The sequence below is a fragment of the Trachurus japonicus genome, chromosome 20, assembly GCF_045865225.1.
Source record: "Trachurus japonicus isolate A0001 chromosome 20, Traja_1.0".
NCBI lineage: Eukaryota > Metazoa > Chordata > Actinopteri > Carangiformes > Carangidae > Trachurus > Trachurus japonicus.
In genome coordinates this window covers 13,812,859-13,834,206 of record NC_140926.1, presented here as the reverse complement: position 1 = coordinate 13,834,206, position 21,348 = coordinate 13,812,859, and the positions used below count along the sequence as shown (strand labels likewise).

The 21,348-nt window shown below is 42.1% G+C and overlaps 3 protein-coding genes across 4 annotated transcripts; 1 reads left to right on the top strand and 2 right to left on the bottom strand.

Annotated features, from left to right (window-relative positions):
* Positions 1–431: 431 nt before the first annotated feature.
* tagln3b (transgelin 3b) lies at positions 432–4,275 on the bottom strand. Its single transcript, XM_085763826.1, has 5 exons — positions 3,999–4,275; positions 2,918–3,143; positions 1,834–2,008; positions 1,613–1,715; positions 432–1,517 (listed from the first exon to the last, which is right to left on the bottom strand). Exons 2-5 carry the CDS (start codon positions 3,095–3,097, stop codon positions 1,376–1,378), a joined length of 600 nt encoding a protein of 199 aa, XP_085619952.1. The 5' UTR covers positions 3,098–3,143; positions 3,999–4,275; the 3' UTR covers positions 432–1,375.
* Positions 4,276–5,475: 1,200 nt separating this feature from the next.
* On the bottom strand, positions 5,476–10,449 carry abhd10b (abhydrolase domain containing 10, depalmitoylase b). Its single transcript, XM_085763825.1, has 5 exons — positions 10,339–10,449; positions 9,713–9,899; positions 7,351–7,462; positions 6,367–6,504; positions 5,476–6,249 (listed from the first exon to the last, which is right to left on the bottom strand). Exons 1-5 carry the CDS (start codon positions 10,430–10,432, stop codon positions 5,908–5,910), a joined length of 873 nt encoding a protein of 290 aa, XP_085619951.1. The 5' UTR covers positions 10,433–10,449; the 3' UTR covers positions 5,476–5,907.
* A 1,702-nt stretch (positions 10,450–12,151) lies between these two features.
* On the top strand, positions 12,152–19,514 carry ythdf3 (YTH N6-methyladenosine RNA binding protein F3). Of its 2 annotated transcripts, XM_085762619.1 has the most exons (6): positions 12,156–12,476; positions 12,999–13,023; positions 13,360–13,439; positions 13,679–14,510; positions 14,589–15,433; positions 18,419–19,514. In XM_085762619.1, the coding sequence occupies exons 1-6, from the start codon at positions 12,453–12,455 to the stop codon at positions 18,440–18,442; spliced, it is 1,830 nt and encodes a 609-aa protein (XP_085618745.1). In that variant the 5' UTR covers positions 12,156–12,452; the 3' UTR covers positions 18,443–19,514. The 2 variants fall into 2 exon arrangements, with proteins under 2 accessions (XP_085618744.1, XP_085618745.1); XM_085762618.1 differs by having other exon boundaries at positions 12,152–12,476; positions 13,679–15,433.
* The last annotated feature ends 1,834 nt before the right edge of the window (positions 19,515–21,348 follow it).

Here is a 21,348-nt window from a genome sequence, read left to right as displayed (position 1 = left end):
GCTACACCCATGTTCAAAGCATGCATTTTGAGTTGTGCAACCATTCCTAGAAACATTGTGTAGTCTTTCCAGTGACTGTTTTTCCCCCTTCATCTCCAGCAAAAGCATACAGATGTTCCATCAGCTATTTAACAGCACGTCTGGGCCAGATATGGATTTAATATCTTACGCAAGGTCACTCAGCAAGGCAGAGGTTTTCTGGCACACAAGCTTGAATCAGGCCTATCTGGTAGCTCAACCCTCGTCATTGTGCCATACTGCTTTATTAGCTTTATTAGATTGTGTACAGTCAGGAGAGACACGAGGGATGGGCTAGACTAGAGGGAGGGGCTGGAACATAAAACCAAGATAAGGGCAGATACAGCACACATCATTCACCCCCGACTACCGTGCTATCACAACACCCAGCTTGTGTGTAACAGAGACACCAATACATGTTTGCATACTTTATTTTTTTCAATAACTCTTCTCACAAGCCTTCAGATATAAATATATTTAAAAAATATAAACATGACAATACATAAATGTGCACATTCAAGCAATGTCTTTACCTGGCACCAGAAATGGAAACGTCACTGTCATACATGTTGGCTGCTGCACATTGATCTACTTGCTTGGACAACAAAAATGGACACAATATGGACAAAGATGTAATCTAACAAACAACAAGGGCATGGCTCAGAAGGAATGAAACTCATTTATAACTTGAGGCCAATATATCAGGACCCAGCCTCTGTAGTCCCATAACCAGGCACAACGTGAGGTTGATTTGGTTACAGAGGATACTGCAACAAGTCTTCAGACAAGATAGCAGAGACATCGTCAGTCATTGAGCCATTAGGTTTAAGGCAAAAATAATTACACAAGTCCTAAAACAATGGCCGATGATACAGTTAAATAAAAGTATACATAAATACAAATAAATAGCACTCAACATGCTGTAACAGTGTCTTACAGTATTTCAGATTTCAAATATGTAACACTGATGGCTTGTTTTGTAAGTAGATTTCAATCTTCTCTTCTCTATAAGACTAAATTGATGTTGAATGACTTTGAGTTTCACATTAAGTAATCATCATTAGAACACAGGAAATTAGGAAACAAGAGTCAATAAAGCTAGGGAGGGAACAGCACGTGGCATAAGGAGAGAAGGAAGAGGAAGATAGCTTGAAGGAGCAGATCTACAGCATTTGACATCATTATCATGAGGGTGCGGACTGAACACTCGGTCTGGGAAAAGCAGCAGTTTCCAGGGAGGTTGAGGTTAACATGGCAGGTGCTACAAAGGGGTAGGGAGGTTTGAGGGCCACAACATTTGTGATATTAGTAGAAAATAAGGGCTGGAAGCAGAGGAGCGTGTTAGGTAGTAGTTGGTCTACATGATCTGACGGTGCATACCGTAGCCCGTCATACCAGCTTGCGAAGCCCCACGGTTGCTGCCCATCTGCAGACCAATCAGACTCTGTCCTTGGCGCAGCTGCTCATCGGTGAAGTCGCGTCGATACCCCTGGGCTTTCCTGCAAGTAAATACCAATCGAAATGTGAGGTAAAGAAAAAAAAAAGGTTTCATGAAGATTATGATGCTCATGTGTTAGAGTCAGTGTCTTTTTACCTATGGAACCAGTCGTGGTCACCTCTGTAATGACCATCATCCTTAGTGACAGCCACACTCCCGAGAGCCATTAGGGTCCTTTGCACTGCTGCCATGTCCTTTCCTATGGCCACAGTAACAGCATAATTTTACTTTACCCATGTAGTGACGAACGATTACAACCAAGACGGAAACTAATTAATATTAAGTGCTATTAAGTGCTCTTTCTGAGAGCTCTTTACCTTCCCAGAGGTCGACCGTTTGGAAGATGTCAGTGGTCGTCACTCCGTAAGCCTCGGCTGCCTGCAGGAACTGGGAGATCTTCTCCATTTGTTTGAAGGCCATTTGAGTCTCTGGAATCTTCTTGATGGGCTCCTTCCCCCTTGGATAAAGGCTGTTGATGAGTCTACACAGGATCTGGGGCAAAGAGAGGTCAGAAAACGGGTTTGATAAAATTAAAATGACACACTGACCAGACCATCGTGACAGCTGAGGGTTCTTAAAGGGATAGGTCGCTCTACTTATCATGCAGCTACACTTAACACTTTTGATGTTCCAGCTTTTGTCTCATCTTTCCTTGTTGTTTTCTAAAAGTAAGTATCTGTTATCATGCCTCTACGGATGCAATATAAAAATGCATTTGCAGTTAGTTGAGAAAGCTGAGAGGATTTCTAATGAAAAAAAGTGTGAGTCACTGTGGCATTGATAATGTAACGTCTTATGGCTGCATTGCATCCTTGTCTGCTGAGTTAATTGCCGATTGCAGTAGCCGATACCTCCGCCTCGTCTATGATGGATTTCTTTGAATGATTTTTTTTTTTTTTTTTTTTTTTACATCAGAGTCAGCTGGAGTGTCGAGCATGAAGACGCTGCACCACTGTGCTGGGTGCATTTTACAATTGGCTGTTAATTAGATCTTACAGCGCAAAATATATTTTCAGTGTGCCGACAGAGGGATTTCCCATCAAATACTTGTAGGGTGATTCAGCACTTACATTTGCAAAACAATGATCACATCAGCTTGGAACCTCACCATTTGCTCAAAATTAATTTTCAGTAAGACACAACAGGCTCTTCTACGCTGTCACTGCATGCCCAATTTCAGCTGGTGTGATGAGGCTGCGGCTATAAGGGATAAAAAAGCATCCATACTCCAACTTGAGACAAATATTATTTACTCAACAACAAAAATGTGGTTGCACACTTTTTTACTCCATGGTCTCTTTAAGTCTGACCGAGCTGGCAGATCTATTTAATCATATCTTAAATAATTGAATGCTAACTTCTATTTTAAGTACAAGTGCTGCTGCTGCTGTTTCCACTCACGGTTCCGTCCATCAGCCATTTCTGGAAGTTCGTTTTGCCCGTCTGTGGTCTCTCAATGTTTCCTCCACACTGTGCCACTATCCAGTCCACCAGCCTCTGCTCCAGGTCTGGGTCGTACTTCTGGTCGATCTTCTCCTGCACCTCCCGGCTCAGTCCATAGCTGGGCCCTCTGTTCGCCATGGCAGCTCCAGCAACACTCTGCTATGCTGTGTGTGGTGTGTAGTAGCTTTAAAGAGAGCACATGGTGCACATGATGGTGAAACAGTGTTATTCTCTGTCAAAATGCAAAAATATTATGCAAAACATCAGCATTATAATATTCCTATGAGACAGCCCAGCCCATTCTAGCATATTAGTGAGAATTTAGGGGCTAATCCTGATTAAATGACTACAGGATAACAGTTTTTTTTAGAGCTTAATTTTTGTATTTCTCCATAAACCACCCCAGTTTCTGCAGAAAAAGCCAAAAAAGCCAGGTTTTCCTCTCCCCAAGCTCAGCAGTGCTCCTATGAGCATCTCTGGAGACTGGAGCAGGGAAGGGTGTGGTCCCTGGCAGCTGTCCCGAGCGGGGACAAGCCCTCTTATTGCTATGGTAACAATCAAACCTGTTTCCGGCACGTTGAGCGCTGATATTTCTCCGCATATGAGATGATGGTTAAAGTGTGACCTACAGTTAGGCTTTCAGCATGACAGCAAATTGAATAATCAAATCACTGTTAATAAAGTTTAACATTTGCATCTACACACAATGTACTACAGTTTCATTATTAGCCTGCTGTGCACTTTAATTAAATTACGTCAGTCTTCTTTGACGCATGTTGTGTTTATTCTTCATTGTCCTCATTGCATCTGTGTGTTAAAGTTAAATTCAGAAGATTCAAATAAAGTCCCGCCATCTAATGTTACGACATCATATTGCAACGCATTCTGCAGCTTTTTATTTAAAAAAAACAAAACATGAACAAAACCCAAAGGCAACTGCGCAAAGCTCGCACACTGGCTGCGACACAGCATCTGTTACATAAACATTAGAAAATCCAACATGTCATGCACTGATGAGAGAAAGACTACAAGCACTTACTAAGGAGCAGAGAGATGTTATTCGTCCGATATCACAGCGTTAATTCCGCTGAGCTGGTGGACACGGCTGAGGAGGATGCTGAAGTGAAGTGCTGAAGCATCCATGAAGCGCAGCACAGGCGCGTCGAGGCGGGCTCTATCTCACTTTGTCCGGGAGGGGCGAGTCGCTCGTTTTATATGCCAGCTCCTCCAGGAGGGGTCCCGAGAGACTCTCAACGCCACAATGCGACTTGACACCGCTCCCGGACAGTGGTCAGTGTGCAGAGCATGTTCAGATACAGGCAGCATGAAGTGATTGTGACCTTCAGTAAGCAAAGGCACATGATAGTGCCAAATTCATTTAACTACTGTACTACAATGGAAAAGTCCCCTTTACCTCTGTATCACTGGTCAGTTCTTGCTCAATGGTATCTATAAGCAGAGATGTAGCCTGTGGTGGGTATTTTAAACAGCTGCTCTCCCTCTGACTTGTTATTGGATGAAACTAAGGGTTATTATTTGTAAGAGCATCTGTTTCTTGTGATGAGAGCCATTTCTCTCAGCTTATTGGATTTTAGATTTATTTCTTTATTTTTTGTGTGGGTGGATAAATGATCATGGGGAAATGCTGTTTGCTGAGTTCTGTGACTCAATGTGGAGCACATGCTGCCTTATTTTAAGCAACTAGATAACAAACAATTAAAATGTGGCATGCTTAGAAATGACTTCCTGGTAAACAAGGATGCGAGTTGCACAAATGTGCTTCATGTAATAAATAAAACAAAAACTATAGCAGCCAGAGCAGCACCATGTGCAGTGCCTCTTCTGCACTATACAGTATGTCTTGTGCTTGCATTACAATTATATCATACATGCCTATAAATCTGTGTGATCTTAGTTTTGATGTGCAAAATGAATAACTACATAGCTCAACCATGAGTTAAAGGTCAGAGCTGCAGTTAAGCAGATCTGAGAGAGTAAGTGGTTGGTTTCGCCCCATTGAGCACAGTGCAGCTAGTGGCCAATTACATGTTAATAATCAACAGCCCAGTGGCTCCATTCAGCACGGCTCTGTGTGGCTAAAGGCCAACAGGTATGGGGAGTCGTGTAACAGAATGTCCTGCTAACAAAAATAAACCTTGCATAGCTGTGGCCCACAACCCTTGATGATTTTGACTCACTATGCTTCACTGTGTTGACATGCTAGTGTAGTTTAGCCAGCTGTACTTAAAATTGTTGAATTACCTAACCTTTATGTTTATTCGTTTTAAGCTAGGAAGAGTTAGACATCTTATAAATGTTTAATTATATGAGAAAGTTCTCTCATACTACTACATAGACTGCTTGAGCTACTATAAATTAAGATTTCTGTACTATAGCTCTTAATTTCCCTACAATTAATGAGTGTGATGCATGTCAACATCATCATGATTCATAAATACAGCTGTTTTTCAGGTGATTGTAGTGTGTTAGTTGTGGTAACAGACTGAGACCTGCACTCTAGTGTGCAGAGGTTTTATTGGCCAAAACGGGTGAAAAGTGATTAAAAAAGGCACAGAAAAACTATGCATCTAATTAAAGGGGGAGGGAAAACAGTAAGAACAATGGCAGAGACAGCAGCAACAGCAGACCTAATAATGGCTGACCAACATGACAGTCAACATAATAACCTGATACACGCACAAATGCAACCTGAAGATATAAGGGAACAGCTAGCAGGAGAGGTCCCTTTAAATATATAGTTTGCACTGTAACGGCATGTGAGGATGACAGATGAAGTACGGAGAGAATAAGGGAGATGGATAAAAGGTCATATTTGGCAGACAAACATGCCAGTGTTTGGTAATTTCCTTGAGGGTTGACTTCCCAGTAAACACAGTCCTTCTCTCCTTCACCCAGCAACCTCTCAAGCTCACTCCCCCGTCTCTTACTCAGACCATGGTGGTCAGCTTGTCTATGAGATCGTCAATAGTGTACACCATGAGTTTGATGTCGTCCTTCTCAGACATACGGTGCTGGCCGTGCCGCCGAAGGATGACGTCTACATCGGGACTGAGGATGCGCTCTGCAACCTGCATGGAGATGTGCCAGGGGACGTCCTCGTCTTTGAGCCCGTGGATGAGCCGTACGGGACAGGTGATGGGGATGGGGCTGTGGAGCACGCAGTGATTTTCCGCCTCCTGTAGGAAGTTCATGCTAAACTTGTAAAGGCCGTCATCCGAGTGTTTGGTGGGCACCATCCACTCCCCCTTCTCCTCAAACTCCTTACGTGCCTGCAAATTCAAATATGCACAAATTGCAATGAGAGGCTGTCACTCAATGAAATTCCTGCAAACTTTCAAACAAAATGATTACAGTAAAGTGAAGAATGTATTATTCTATGTTCCTACCTCCAGAGAAAGAGAGTTGAAAGATGTGACTAAGTGATCAGCAGCGGTGGAGATGCCCACCAGAGCAGCAGTCTTCTCTGGCCTTGCAATGGCTGCCAACAGCATGAGCCAACCGCCTATACTGGAACCCACCATTATCTATAAGTGAGCAAAACCCCAGTTAATAACCATACATCAAATGACCAACTGATAAATAAATAAATAGATCCTTAAAAACAATCCATATACTGTAGACCAAACCAGATTTATTCATGACAGGCATGGTAGTGAAAGACGAATATGGTAAGACAGTGCCACCATCTGGACACATCGAGGAACAGACACATTAAACACTAGAGCCGAAGCTTGAAAGGATCTTAATTCCAGTTCCAAATATTGATTCTGCTGTTTGATCTCGTATATGCATTAATTCTCTTATCAATACCACTTTAAATGCTTTGTTGAGAGCAAATAGAGGTTTTAAACAGCCTACAGATTTTATAATGTTTATCTTGTGTCCATTAATTGCTTTATTTGCTATTATAATTAACTTAACTTTGTTGTGAAACTACAATGAGAGTGAAACAAACATTAGAAATGCTATATAATGTTTGCAAATTATGCATTTTGGGTTTCTTTTTGCATGAGGGAAACAAAAAAAACAAAAAACATCTGTGCTGAGGCTGCCTCTGCGGACGTGATGTTACAATTATAGAGAAACTAATTCCTGTAATTTAAAGCATGCATACTGAAGGAACATAACCCTGCTAACCTAGATGGGAATCAATACTTTGCATGCATTTCCTTTTTTCCATTCTGTCCAATCTGTTAAAATAGAATTAAATAATGAAACCATACATTTCAAGGTACATCACATGACAAGCCTGAAGACTTCACATTCCCATGTGCACGATCCTAGATATTAGGTTACAGTTTGCAATGCCCAGAAATCAATATTAATGGACTAACTACTCGTCACTTTCAAAAATGGGCATGTAACGTTACCTGTGGCCCCTCTGTTAACTCATCCAATACAAAAAGGACGTCTTTTTTCCAGGTACCAATAGTTCCTTCTGCAAACACCCCCTCTGAGGCCCCATGTCCTGTGTAGTCAAACCTGGGAAAACATAAATAGAACAGCCGATGGCCATTTGTAACACAGTGTACAGCAACAGCAAACCATGACAAGGTCACATACAAGGCTGATTTAGATGTTGTTGTTGTTTTTTTACAGCACATCAGTCATAAATTGCAGTGAACATGGGACTAAGCCTTCATGTGTTTAGTACTATGAAGCCACGTCTTTTATATTCAACCCCAGTAGGAACAGAGGCTTTACAGAACAATGAGCAGGCTGGAGTAGTGGGTGGTATTCTTAAAAGTCTGAAATGATTCATTTATTTATCACTCCAACATTGAACAGATAATTAAATGGTATGTTTGATTTGTTATGACAAATTGCTGGTGAAGACATTCATTCTTACACATCACAGGTTGCTGTTTTTCTGTGGTCCACCATTGCTAGGAATGGGGTTCTTTGGCTTTTAATTTCTGAAACGACTGAACACAGCTCTTTCAGATCCCTTGTTAAAGCAGAAGTAAGTGATATATTTGTGTTAATATAAGTCTTAAATAGTTATATCTTCCGACAGCAATCACTTACATAGAGTGTTTGGACCGAAACACGGGTCTGTCAGTCACTCATAAAACATTTATCGTATCCTACAGTTTTTATCCAATGAGGAGAGAGAACGGCATGCAGGGCTGTGTGTGCAGCCAAGGGACGCCGTGAATGTGGTGACGTAGGGACGAGGACTTATTCTAGAGAGTAAAGTCTACTCTGCATCAAATAAAACCAATTTTTGAAGCAGAAAGACAAAGTCAGTGATCCCTTTGGAATTACCTGGTTCCTGCATCGACTGGTCATAAAATATCATCCCATTTTCGTCTGACTCACAAATGTAAACCAACATTATTGTACATTATTGTCCCTAATATCACATGAACAATCACAAACTTGTACGGTATGCCTTAATTGGATACACCCATTACATTCAGGGTAATAATGGGCCACTCAGCTGGAGATATGTAGATTTCATGTAGGAATGTATGTGTTTTTAGACCAAACATAACACAGTTCCTCCCAGTCAATTAAATCTTTTTCTTTACTTTTTTTTTAACCAGTCTATGAAACATCCCAGTAGCATTGTGTTATTTTTTTTTTGGAGAGCAGCAGCTTCTTCTGTGTTGTGTAACTGATTGGTCAACTTTGTGTTTTTGGAACCATCTTAGCTTGGCGCCCACTTTTAGTGAGAGTAGCCACAGAATGAAATCATCTCCATTTACAGACAGTTTGTCTAAATGTGGACAGATGAATATCCAAACTCTCTTGGATGAATCTGTAAGCCTGCCTTGATGCAAAAAAGACAATTCTTGATCCCAAGTCTTCTGAGATCTGTTTTATGAGGCTTCGTTCATAGCAGGTGTGACTGGTGAAAAGCAAACCTCTGTTTTTAATAACTCGAAGCTCAAAGCCAAGTGTCCAATATGGCTCCTGACTGAGCTCTACCAACTCCAATGAGCCTTTAGGGCCATGAGCCAAGGGGTTCACATACTTGTTTTTCAGCCGAGGCAGTGAGCATTTGAATGAGGATTTCAATATGGACAAGAACAATAATAGTGAGATTGTGTTTGTTTGTAGCTGTTACTTGGATGAAGATCAAAATATTCAAGGATTTATAAATAAACTGAGGTAATTCCAACCTACATACTTTTCTTGCCATAGTATATACTCTGTTACCCTGGTCCATAAGGCTACAAAATCAACATTAAGGTATTATAGTAAATCATGTCATTTTCACATTTTTTATTGTTTAATTCTGACAGAAAATCACAACATCTAACTTGACTTGATGGCAACAGTGTTGGTTGTGCTGTAGAATTATCATCTTTCTTCTATTTATCATCTCAGTTCACAAATACTTTTTTTTTTTTTAAACTTAACTTCTACTTGTGCTTTATCTCTTGCTCACTGATCAGTATCAGTAGGAACGGGTGTGTCAATATATATGTTATATTTCTGGTTCTTTGCAACCCTGTAACTCAGCTAAAATCAGCTGTATTTAATTGTACATTTGGATTAGATTACTATTCAAATGCTGTGTCTAAAAGTTGCATGGTTTGCAAATAAATACAGAGTTCCTCAGTTTTTAACGTATGAAAACTTAGACTATGATCATTGATCACCCAGTACTGCTATGTATAAAACACTGAGCTGTTATTTTCAGTGGGCCTATGTCCTGAGATAATGAACATGTACGTACTGTACATACTACATACTCCTGAGGCGTGTGTTTGGGTGTCTTACCTAAGATATGAGTGTCCTAGTGACCTACAGAACTCCTCCAGTGCTTCAGCTTTCTGCCCATTCATGTTGGAGCCATATCCAGGGAGGAAGACAACACCTGGACTCTTCCCCTTCACTCTTCTGTATGCCAACTTGGGAAGTTCTGGTCGTGAAGCATACTGAACTGTGGACTTGTGTCTTCTGTCACCTGGTTCACAAAATACAAAGTATTATATATATATTAATATGCCAAACCCTTTTGTGTCTGGTAAAACAGAAAACAACCCTTGCTGGACAACACAAATAAGCCTCATTTTGTAAGACATGGCTTCGCTTGGCACAATTTAGCAAAGCTGGACATAGATACTGAGAAAACATTATCGGTATGCATGTGGCTGAAGGAAATAACATTACAGACGCTAAGTAAAGCTAATTAACGTCGAAGCGTCTCTAAATACACTGGGATACAAAGCAGACAGTGCGACAAAAGCCACAGGCGCAAACGCTGCACGGTTTACATTGCCCTAAATTTTTAAGACGACGCAGTCTGTGTGAGCCACACCCCCTCCTGAGCGTATATTTAGGGCCTTTAAATGAAGCTCAAACGCTGAGAAATAATTGTGGCAACAGCGGAGTTTATAACAAACCTTCCAGACGCTTCGAAGACGCAGCTGCGAGCCCTCCATTACTTAAAATCTGTGAAAGTCCTCTGCGGCAGGACCTCAGTGCGACGGCTGCCATACTGTTACGCGACCACTGAGGAGAAGTATCGCGAGAGGAGCAGCAGTGACTCTCGTCTAGAAAACTGTTCAGTCCCTTTGCAATTTTTTTTAAGTTTTGTGGAGCAGAGGTGGAAGAAGTACTCCAAACTTTAAATAAAAGGAGCAATATAATAGTGTAGCATCAATGAGTGGTTGATTTTATTTTGTGTGCTTTTTATAATGTGGCTTTCACAGTCTACCACATTTTATGAATGACAGGTTTTGTATGCAAAAAACAATTTGCATAGTCATTGGCCAACACAGCCCTCACACAAATTCAGCTGAGTAGAAACAGAATTAAAAAGTAAAATGTAAGACCTAAAAACTTCAATTTAATTGTTGTGTGGGTTGCCTCTTCTCTACAGTCATATTTTAACATCATATTGATATATATATTTTTAAATATATTTTTCTCTAGATTGATGTCACCAATGCTCTGATCCTAATACTAATAAATTGTACTAACTAAATGCATATTGCATACAGCAACATGTTATTCTTTGATCTATGATAGAAGTCAAAGCTAGTTGGTGCCAAGAGTTATTATACCGTAAGCATAAGTAGCCTAGAGGTAAATTTGTCAATATGAAGTGAAAAAAAGCCTTCACTAAATGTACTAATTCCTCAACATAATCCACAGTTTCCACTGATGGTTGCGCAGCAGTGGAATAAAATGGCATCTGTATGAATTAGCTATATTTTAGTTCATATGACATAGAATTTAAATTGTAAGTAGTGTGTTTTAAAATCAATATCATTGCTAAATACCGTGGCTAGTAATATTAATGCTACATAAATGCAAGATAGCCTATATTATGTCATTGGTATATCTATTTATTTATTTTTATATAACAAAATGATATATATCCATGAAATATAGTGGAACATACTGTATGTACCAGAAATTGGAAAATACTCAACTACAGTGCCACTAATGAATAAGTAGGCCTGGGAAGTGTGCAATAACTTGGTGTTCTGTTTGTTTTGTCCTTTTTTAATCTTCTATTGGATGTGTCATGATTGTGTTTATATGTATTTGATAGAATTTCTGCAAGGCAGGCAGCTACTACAAATTTCCCCTAGGGTACAATAAAGTAAAGTTTATTCTATTATATTCTATTTGACTAAATGGAATTATTAGTATTATTATAAATTAGTATTATTTTATTTTTTATTTAGACTACATGCAAATCCGTGTGGTAGGTATGTATAGCGAAGCAACCCTCCCAGTACTGGCTCCACCAGTGAAGAGGTGGCTGTTATTGTGATATCAGCCTGGGCAGCAGCAGCAGCAGCAGCAGGTCTATAAAAATAAACAAAATAAAGGGTTAAAATCACCTTAAATAGAAAATATCGAGAAAAGTAGTGGGAGGGAGGGTTGGAGTTGGAGTTGGAGGAGGGGGGACTTGTTTGATTGTGACTGTCATGTGAAGTGTCAGTTTGTAACATGACTCAGAGCGTCACAGGCGGAAGGTCACGGAGCAGCAGCACGGAACGGAAGCGGGAGTAAAGAGCCGAGCCGCCATTGTGGAAATATGGTGAGGGATACTCCAGCAAGACACTAGTCAGTTTCAGATACAGGCTGATTTAAAGAAAAAGAAAGAAAAAAAAACACCGTCTGTGGCAGGGAGGATCGAAACACATCAATTGACGCCTTCTTCTCCTCCACGAAAACAAAGTCGCCGTTTGTAAAAGCAGCAGCAGCAGCAGCAGGAAGCCGCCGCGGACGGATCGTCGTCAGGTCTGACCACGGGAGAGGAAGGGGGGTAGGCTAAAAAAAAAAAAAAGAAAAAAAAAACGCTGCTGCCTTGTAACGTTAACAGAGTGACTGGACAACCCGAGAGACGAGCCAGGAAAAGCACCGACCGAAGTGCACACACACACATAGAAAGACAGAGAGAAAGACAGAGAGGGAGAGGGAGAGAGAGAGAGAGGCAGCCGGGGGGAAGCCGCCGTGGACAGTCTCACAAACAGCCATCATCGGTCTCGGTTCCTGGAGGATGTCTGCGACCACAGTCGATCAGGTTCGTGTTATATATATTGACAGCAGCTCAAACCCACCGGGGGGCTATAAATATGATCCCGTGGGGTGGAGGGGGGGGGATAAAAATAAAACTTTGCCGGCGACAACAGTTTGATCCGGTTCGGGGGACACGCGATCGAGGATCATCAAACAACAGGCTATGATCGAGGGGGGGAAAAAAAGAGAAAAAGTCTTTGATATGTGATAGCTGTTAGCTTGTTGTAATGTAGGCCAAACTGTATTTTCCAAGCAACTCCAGCGGTAGCCGGTTGTTGCCCAATGCGGCACCGTTTACTGGATGTCACAGCGTTTGACATCCGGTCGTTATAAAGCCAAGCAACCTGTAAATGTTAACATCCGGGCTGATGGCTGCAGCCTGGGGTTACTATAGTCGACTGTTAACATTAATCCATATAGGATACAGCCGGCTGTGTGTGTGGTTGCTGCTGCTTGTTTCCTGTCGTGATCATCTGACAACAGTCTCATCTCTCTTTTTTTTTTCTGTGCTGCCCATTATTTACAGAGACCCAAAGGACAAGGAAATAAAGGTAAGGTGTTTTTTTTAATGATTAAAAAATGCTGCAGAAGTCTGCATCTTGGCTGTTTTCATTTACAACTAGCTAACGTGGGTATAGTAGCCTAGTTTGATTTGAACTGCAGCTAATGTGCACTGTGTTAGCATTGTTGACACTCCTTAATTCTGCATTTTTTTATATATATTTTGTTATTTCTAAACGCTGTTACACCAGACCGAGGCCTCACGTTTTGGATGTGACTCCTACATACCTTCTGAAATAAATCTCATCAGCTGACATTTACTATTTGGCAGTCGCACACATTTAAAGCTGTATGATCATTTAATACCTTCTCTTTCCCACCCTTAGTGCAAAACGGATCAATGCATCAAAAGGATGGTGTGAATGATGATGATTTTGAGCCTTACTTAAGCGGCCAGACAAATCAGGTAACACTATATCTTAATGGTTAATAGTCTGTTCAGAGTGACAATTTGTGGTTATGGTCTGTACTCTGCTCATATTAGAAACACATTACTGCTATATATCAGGTCAGCCATATTGGTATTGTGATTTCCAGTTTGCCTCGATTTATTTCTTTGTTTCTGTGTTGATGATTATTCCTTAAATCTACTGTCTATGATCCTGTATAAGTAGTATTAACTCGTTGTCTCTCTGCTTTATACAGAATAACAGCTATCCACCAATGTCTGACCCCTACATGCCCAGCTACTATGCTCCATCCATTGGTTTCCCTTACTCTCTGGGAGAGGCTGCTTGGTCCACAGCAGGTGACCCTCCTATGCCCTACCTAACTACCTATGGACAGATGAGCAATGGCGAGCCGCACTACATCCCTGATGGTGTGTTTAGCCAGCCAGGCCCACTGGGAAACACCCCTCCCTTCCTTGGCCAGCATGGCTTTAACTTCTTCCCTGGTAATGCGGACTTTTCCACTTGGGGTACCAGTGTCTCTCAGGGACAGTCCACTCAGAGCTCAGTCTACAGCAACAGCTATGGGTACGCCCCCAGCTCACTGGGCCGCGCCATCACGGACGGACAAGCGGGCTTCGGGAGCGACACCCAGCTCAGTAAGGTGCCGGTACTGAACAGCATCGAGCAGGGCATGGCGGGGTTAAAACTGGGTACAGACATGGTGGCAGCTGTCACAAAAACCGTGGGTTCACCGTTAGGAGGCACAGCGGGTATGAGCAGCATGGCGGCCAATAACCTGCCCCCGTCTGTCAGCTCGTCAGCGCCTAAACCTGCCTCCTGGGCGGCCATTGCCAAGAAGCCCGCCAAGCCACAGCCCAAGGTCAAACCCAAAGCCAACATGGGGATGGGGGGAATCGCCACCATTCCCCCTCCTCCCATAAAGCACAATATTAACATTGGTACTTGGGACGATAAGGGCTCTCTGAATAAGCCCCCCTTAGCTCAGACTATGATGCCCCCCCAGCCTATGGTGCAGCAACCTCTCCTAGCTCAACCCCAGCCCCTACTGCAGAACCCATTGCCCCCTCAGCATCAGCATCAGCATCAGCATCAGCATCAGCACCAGCACCAGCCCCAACACCAACACCAACACCAACACCAACATCAACACCAACACCAACACCAACACCAACATCAGCCCTTCCAGCTCCAGTCTCTCCAGTCCCCTCAGCACCCCCACCCCCACTCCCACCCCCACCACCAGTCTATGCCCCCTCCACACCTGCACCTTCCCTCTCAGCCCGGCCCCCCGCAGCCTCTCCATCAGCAACAACCCCAGCAGCCCGGCCCGCCCCCCAACCGCTGGGTGGCTCCCAGGAACCGGGGCGAGGGCTTCGGTCTGGGCGGGGGAGTCCCACTTAGTGCCTCCCCTTGCTCCGGAGAAGTGCACCCCGTGCTGGAGAAACTCCGCGCCCTCAACAACTACAACCCCAAAGACTTTGACTGGAACTTGAAAAACGGACGTGTTTTCATTATCAAGAGCTACTCGGAAGACGACATCCACCGCTCCATCAAGTACTCTATCTGGTGCAGCACAGAACACGGCAACAAGCGCCTGGACGGTGCCTACCGCTCGCTGGGCAACAAGGGCCCGCTCTACCTGTTGTTCAGCGTCAACGGCAGCGGGCACTTCTGCGGCGTGGCCGAGATGCGCTCACCGGTGGACTACAATGCCTATGCAGGCGTCTGGTCTCAGGACAAGTGGAAGGGCAAGTTTGAGGTGAAGTGGGTTTTCATCAAAGACGTGCCCAACAACCAGCTGCGACACATCCGGCTGGAGAACAATGACAACAAGCCGGTGACCAACTCCAGGGACACTCAGGAAGTGCCTCTGGAGAAGGCCAAACAAGTGCTTAAAATTATCGCCACTTACAAGCATACCACCTCAATCTTTGATGACTTTGCACATTATGAGAAACGTCAGGAAGAAGAGGAGGCTCTGAGGAAGGTGAGACAAGCACACATTTAAAGAGCCCACGTCCTCTGTAAACGAGTTGTTTGTATGCGTGAGACATTTCCATTTAGTTACCCTTTAATTCAAAGAGAGGGCTTCTAACTTTCACTGAGTCATTGCTAAAGGCTAGAGTCAGCTGATCTTGTTCCACCTGCTTTTTAGACAGAGATTGTAACATCCTGTTGCTGAATGAACAGTAAATGGAAGTTCCCCCGGGGACTGTCAGGAGATTGACATGCCACCATTACTCATAGGCAGGTTCAGGAATCCCTGATGCCTCATCCTCATCAGCCATCTTGTGCTGTCGAGATCGCAATGATCTGCCCGAGTGGAGTTAGATGCATAGAGGTTTCCTGAAATAGCCCACATTCCTGGCATTCTTTCGCTCAGACAAAGGCAGATGTAGGCACTGATCTCCCTTTGAACACCAAGCCTCTCTGCTCTCCACAGGCTCCTCATGCTTTATTAGTCTTTAACAACATAAGCCCTCGGCCCGCAAACTGGCTGCAACCGTGCCTCAGAGTTGGCACAGTTTGCCTTTAGATGTTGTAAAAGGGGGTTCATTTTGAGAATATTTCCCAGCTAAATGCATGATGGAAATGCATGATTAATTACATTTTTTGTCTGTGCACACAGCTTGGAAAAGCACACACGCTGTGTGAGCCCGCACCCTCAGAGGGGTGGGGAGTGGGGGGGGCGAAAATATGTTGCAGTGGTAATAACAGTGGTGTACCACAAATGTTAGTCTAAGTAGTAAAAACTCTGTGGGTTGCTACTGCTGTGCGAAAGCAGCAGCCAGGCAGAGGATAACATGTTATCATTGCTAGCATTCTGCTGCATCCATTCTTAGATTCACCAGTATGCTAATCTAATTACGTTCAGAAACCCCCCACCCCTACCCATGACCGGCCCCCTCCTTTTCTCCCACTCCCCCCACTGCCGGTGCCCCATTGATGCTGTATTGACTCCTCGCTGCTGACCTTGTTAATATGCGCTGGGTTACTTTCTCATAAATATTTCAAGTCAATGTTTTCAGGCTTCTGAAAACAACCTGTCAGTAGAAAGCCTGTTTCATCCTGCGTCGTGCGGGCGTTGCGCTGCGCTGCTTTTGTAGCCCTGACCTCCTACATGACAGGATCGGCCCAGCTGAGGCCTCACCCTCCTTCGCCTGACAAGGTTAATTGTTCTCCATTGTTTGGCCCGTCCTTCCCGAACTTTGAGAGGTGTCAAACCAGCACAGCTACCTGCGCTGTAACACCTTCCCAAAGCATTTTTTAAAAATAACTTCCTGTGATGGTTACAGCTGTATCATACTAATCAAGACGTAGTTAACGGGGTAGGTTTTTTTTTTTCTGCGCAAGGAAGTTTTATTACCTGCATGAGAATCAGACCTAATATCAAGTTAGGATTTTAATAAAAAGAAAATTCACATGGCTCCATTTTATGGAGTTTCTTTCTTTATTAAATTCTTTATTAAATTCCATTATGAGGCTTGATTTTTAATTAGATACTTTAAATAGATATAACCGGCAAACTTGCTGATCTGTAAGGGAGTTCTGGGAAGGTTTCCGTCCCCAGAGCCACAGCCCCTCTGGGGATTGAGTTACACTGAGGCCCTGGGTCTCACAGGATGTTTCCCAGACCACTGACATGGACACCCACTCCTCAGAAAGGACACAGTTCCACCTTAAAAAAAGGCTTAAAATGGCCTGAAAGTTTGGTCTGTATCATCAGTCCATGAAGTTCCCCGGGTTATTTTTGACTTTTATGATTTTTCCATTATGTCTGTAATGGGAAACTGACTGGGCTAACCACATTTTAGTTTTTTTGTAATCCACAACACACCCTGGAATGTTTGATATTTTAAGGTGTATTGTGATTACTCATGATTTTGTGTGTGTATTGTGTTTATACATAGCCAAGTGAGACTTATTAGTACAAGCTGAGTCGTGGTTGCAGTCTCATGCCTCAAGAGTAAACATAGCTGCACATTCTGCTTCATATTTACCTGAAGCGTATACTAAACAAATTTTCACTCCATTTTTCAAAAAGGACTCTCTCTCATTTATTTAAACGCTAAACTGAGGAAAGCTCCGAGTATCTTGTGATAATCTAGTGATTAGTTCCCCCACCAGTGTTGTGTAAATCACAAGAACAAGAGTGACAACTATGGACCAACCTGAAAATATGACATGTAGTTCTCAGTGGTTTTCATCTGGTGAGGTGGAGGGTTGATGAAAGGTTAAATGCTTTTTTCTGTGACTAACTAATCATCATTTTGTCCTCGCAAGATAGTTTGTGATATCTTTATGTAAGTTTGGTTAAACTGTGCTGAATACATTATTTTTAACATAAGTCAGTACACATCTATAGCTATACTTCATGGCTCTGAAACCACACATGGAAACCTCTGAGAATTGAGAGAGTAACTGTTCTCATGTAGCCAGAATTGACATAAAAACATTTATTCTGACTTTACTTTCAACAGCACGTTTGGTTTATTAATTCTCTTTGGTGCCTTTGGAGACACCCACTCGGTTCCCTGCACAAATGGCGCAGATTAAAGAAATTGCTAAAACCAACTGAACCTTTAAGTCAATTTTTTTTTTTTTTACACAAACAGAAAAGGATCTCTCACTGATGCTGTCAATTTGTTACCAAAGTCTTGAGTTGTAATTGAATATTTTCTTTGTACAATTCAAAGAGCACATATGAATGTACTCAAAATAGAAGCTTCCACTAGATCCTAAGTGTTAAATGACATTTCCGGAGCGATGAAAGGCATTTATTCGATACATGGTGTCAAAGGAGTGAAAATCAGCATTGATTGCGTTTATAAATGGTGTTTGATCATCTGTCAGGGAGGTGTAATCAGGGGAGCAGCTCTGTTGTTGCTCCTTTTTAGCCGATTGTGTCTCTTGTTGCTCTCGTTCTGATCACCTCTTTCTGTTTTTGTTTTTTTTGTTTTTCTCTTGCCAGGAGCGCAATAGAAATAAACAGTAACCTTCAAGCAAGCTCTCTGCTAGAACTGCAACACTAATGATGTAGGACCTTAAATAAAAATTTGCCTAACCAGGAGGAAAGGAGGAAAGGCTCTCTCACAATCTTTTCCGCTGGAGACGACAATGTATCTGAACACTTGAACATGACAATAGACGGACTCATCTGTATCTGTTGACTTGGTGCATCAAACCCCGTGTTCCTGTGTCACGAGAAAAACAACCCACTTTGAAAACTCTGTCTTTAAAGCACTTTCAGTCCTTCTAAACAGCCTCTACCAATACCCTTAACTCTCTAACTGTGTTCTTCTTTGATTTTGTTTGTGAGCAACTAACTGACTAACCAGAGTAGTCAGGAGATTTCACCAGGCTTATTTGTAATTTTTTTTTCTTTTTAAATGCCTCAAATGTTTGGGATATTGGTGAACTCCATTAGCTGCTGAAGAGAATTAAAGATGATATGTATAAAATAATCTCGTACTTGAATCTGTATTCAGCCGTCTGATCCCGCTCGGACAGGGGCTGTCGATGATTGACAGGTGGGATGAAATAATTGGGAAACAGCCACAATCATGCCAATCATAGGATGTATCCTCCCCCCCCTACCTGTTCCCTTCCTTTCTGCATCTGTTTCTGTGAACCAAAAGATTACGAATATGCAGCAGGTCGGCAAGCGCCAGCCAGTGCACATCTTTGTTTTATTTTATTATTTTTTTTGTTTTTTTTCTCTCTCTCTCTTGTGATTCTGTCATTCTGAAGTGCATTTGTCTGAGGAGAAACCTGCTGCTCTGGTAGAACTAGTGGAGGCCTTTCCCATGGGCCCGGTGGGTGACCGTCTTTGCGCTGATGTTGATGTACTCTACCGTACCTCAGGCTCAATCAGACTGTCTGTCCTCAACAACTCTTAAGCACTTTTGGGAGAACCCCGCCCCCCTCAAACCCCCAAACATCACCCATCCTGCTCGGCTTGACTGGGATTCCCCCAAAACGGCAAAGACATCAACTGCAAGGATGTGACAGTTTTCTCCTCTAGGTAACTCACTAGCTAAATAAAAAGTACCCATGTTTAGCGCAAATGTTGTTTTGTGTTTTTACTCTTAGATTTTACCTTTACACACACACTATCAGTGATTGAACTCTCACCACCAGATCCTCTCTTTTCAATTTGTTAATGCGCTTTTCTAAATATACTAGTTGTATGCAGTGGTGGACAGTAACGGAGTAAATTTACTTGAGTATTAGATTTCTTTGGTACTTATTACTCTTACTTGAATACATTTCCAAGACAAATATTTTTACTTTTACTCCAGTTAATTTCTAGGAAGGCTGAAAAGTACTTTACTTTAAGTATTTCTAAAATACTACTGGACACAAGCTGTGTTTGTCACAGCAGGAAACCCTAACCCCTAAAAACAGCACATCAGTGCAGGTGGTTTTAAAAGAGTTAATTCTCAGAAACAAGAGTTAAAAGGTCCTTAAATTCATTTAGAAAAAATTATAGTAATTCATTGATGTGAAAAATAAGGAATTTACTCTTACTCTCACTTTTACTTAAAGTAAATTTAAAAGCATGTACTTTTGGATACTTAAGTACCTTTAAAAGCAAGTACTTTTTTACTCTTACTCGAGTAACATGTCGACTGAGCTACTTTTACTTGTAACGGAGTAAATTTTGACCAGTAGTATTTGTACTCTTACTCAAGTACTGGGGTCGAGTACTCTGTCCATCTCTGGTTGTATGTTGGACAGAAATGGCAGCTTTGCATTTCAGCGCTTTACTGAAGGTGGGTGTGAATATGTGTTGGTGCCAGGAGGAGGGTGGGTTTGACCATAAAGTTAAAATGTCAAAGGTGTATAATAAATAGCAGAAGATGACACCACATCAACACATGTGCTTTGTGGGAGGCAGCTGTGCCAGTCTAAAGTGGGTGACCTAACATCACAATAGACGTGCAGGGGACAACAACCAGTGCTGGAATGCAAATTCTTACCCATTGTAACAGCAAGGACACAAATTCATGGGCAGAGGTGGAAATGACCAAGTCTATTTACTGAAGTTCAGTTTACTCCACTTTATTTATTTGACAGGATTTTGAACTTTTAATGGTATTTTTGCATCGTTGTGTTTGTATTTTCACATAAGCAAGGGATCTGAGTACTTCTTCCACCACTGCATGCTATAGGTATCTTTCCGGTTCATGACTAAACCTTGGAGTAAGTTAAAGTGTAATGAACACTAGACTGACGGTGGTAGGCATAAGCTTTCTCAGCTTCAACAACACAAACATGATTTTAGAGGAGAGACCGATGCATCCAGTCGTGGTTATTGCACAGAAGGAGACACCTTGATGCCATGATGCGAAAATGATTTCAGAAACATTAAGGTCAAAGTGATATTAATCACTTTCACAGTAACACAGACAGCATACTGCATTAGGTACATATAGCCATAACTATTAGGCTGTTGTGTGAAGCACTGATGTGTGAAATAGCAGCTTTTAAGACCCAAGCCATGATCTAAAATTCAACTGTCATTACTTCTGCAGTGACTGACAGGTCTTTTAATAGACAGTAATTCTAGAGAACAACCTAATCTACAGTGTTTAGTTGCAGCATCAGTGATGTTTGGAAATAGAAGACATAGCAGCTACAAAACTGACTGAGCTTTTGACAGTAAAACTGATTTAAGTGTCATAATAAATGACAGCAGTTACCAGGGCCACAGGCTGATCTACATGTTGCTTTTCTACTTTTAGAGTCTGTATCTTTACATCAATTACTCATATTTTGAGGAATATATAGATACAGAATGTATCTTCAAATATCCTGTGATAAAAGAATAAGTAATGTGCTGAGCCAAAGATGACAGAGAAAGTATTTTAAGAATGAGCTGTTAGTTTCCAATGATGA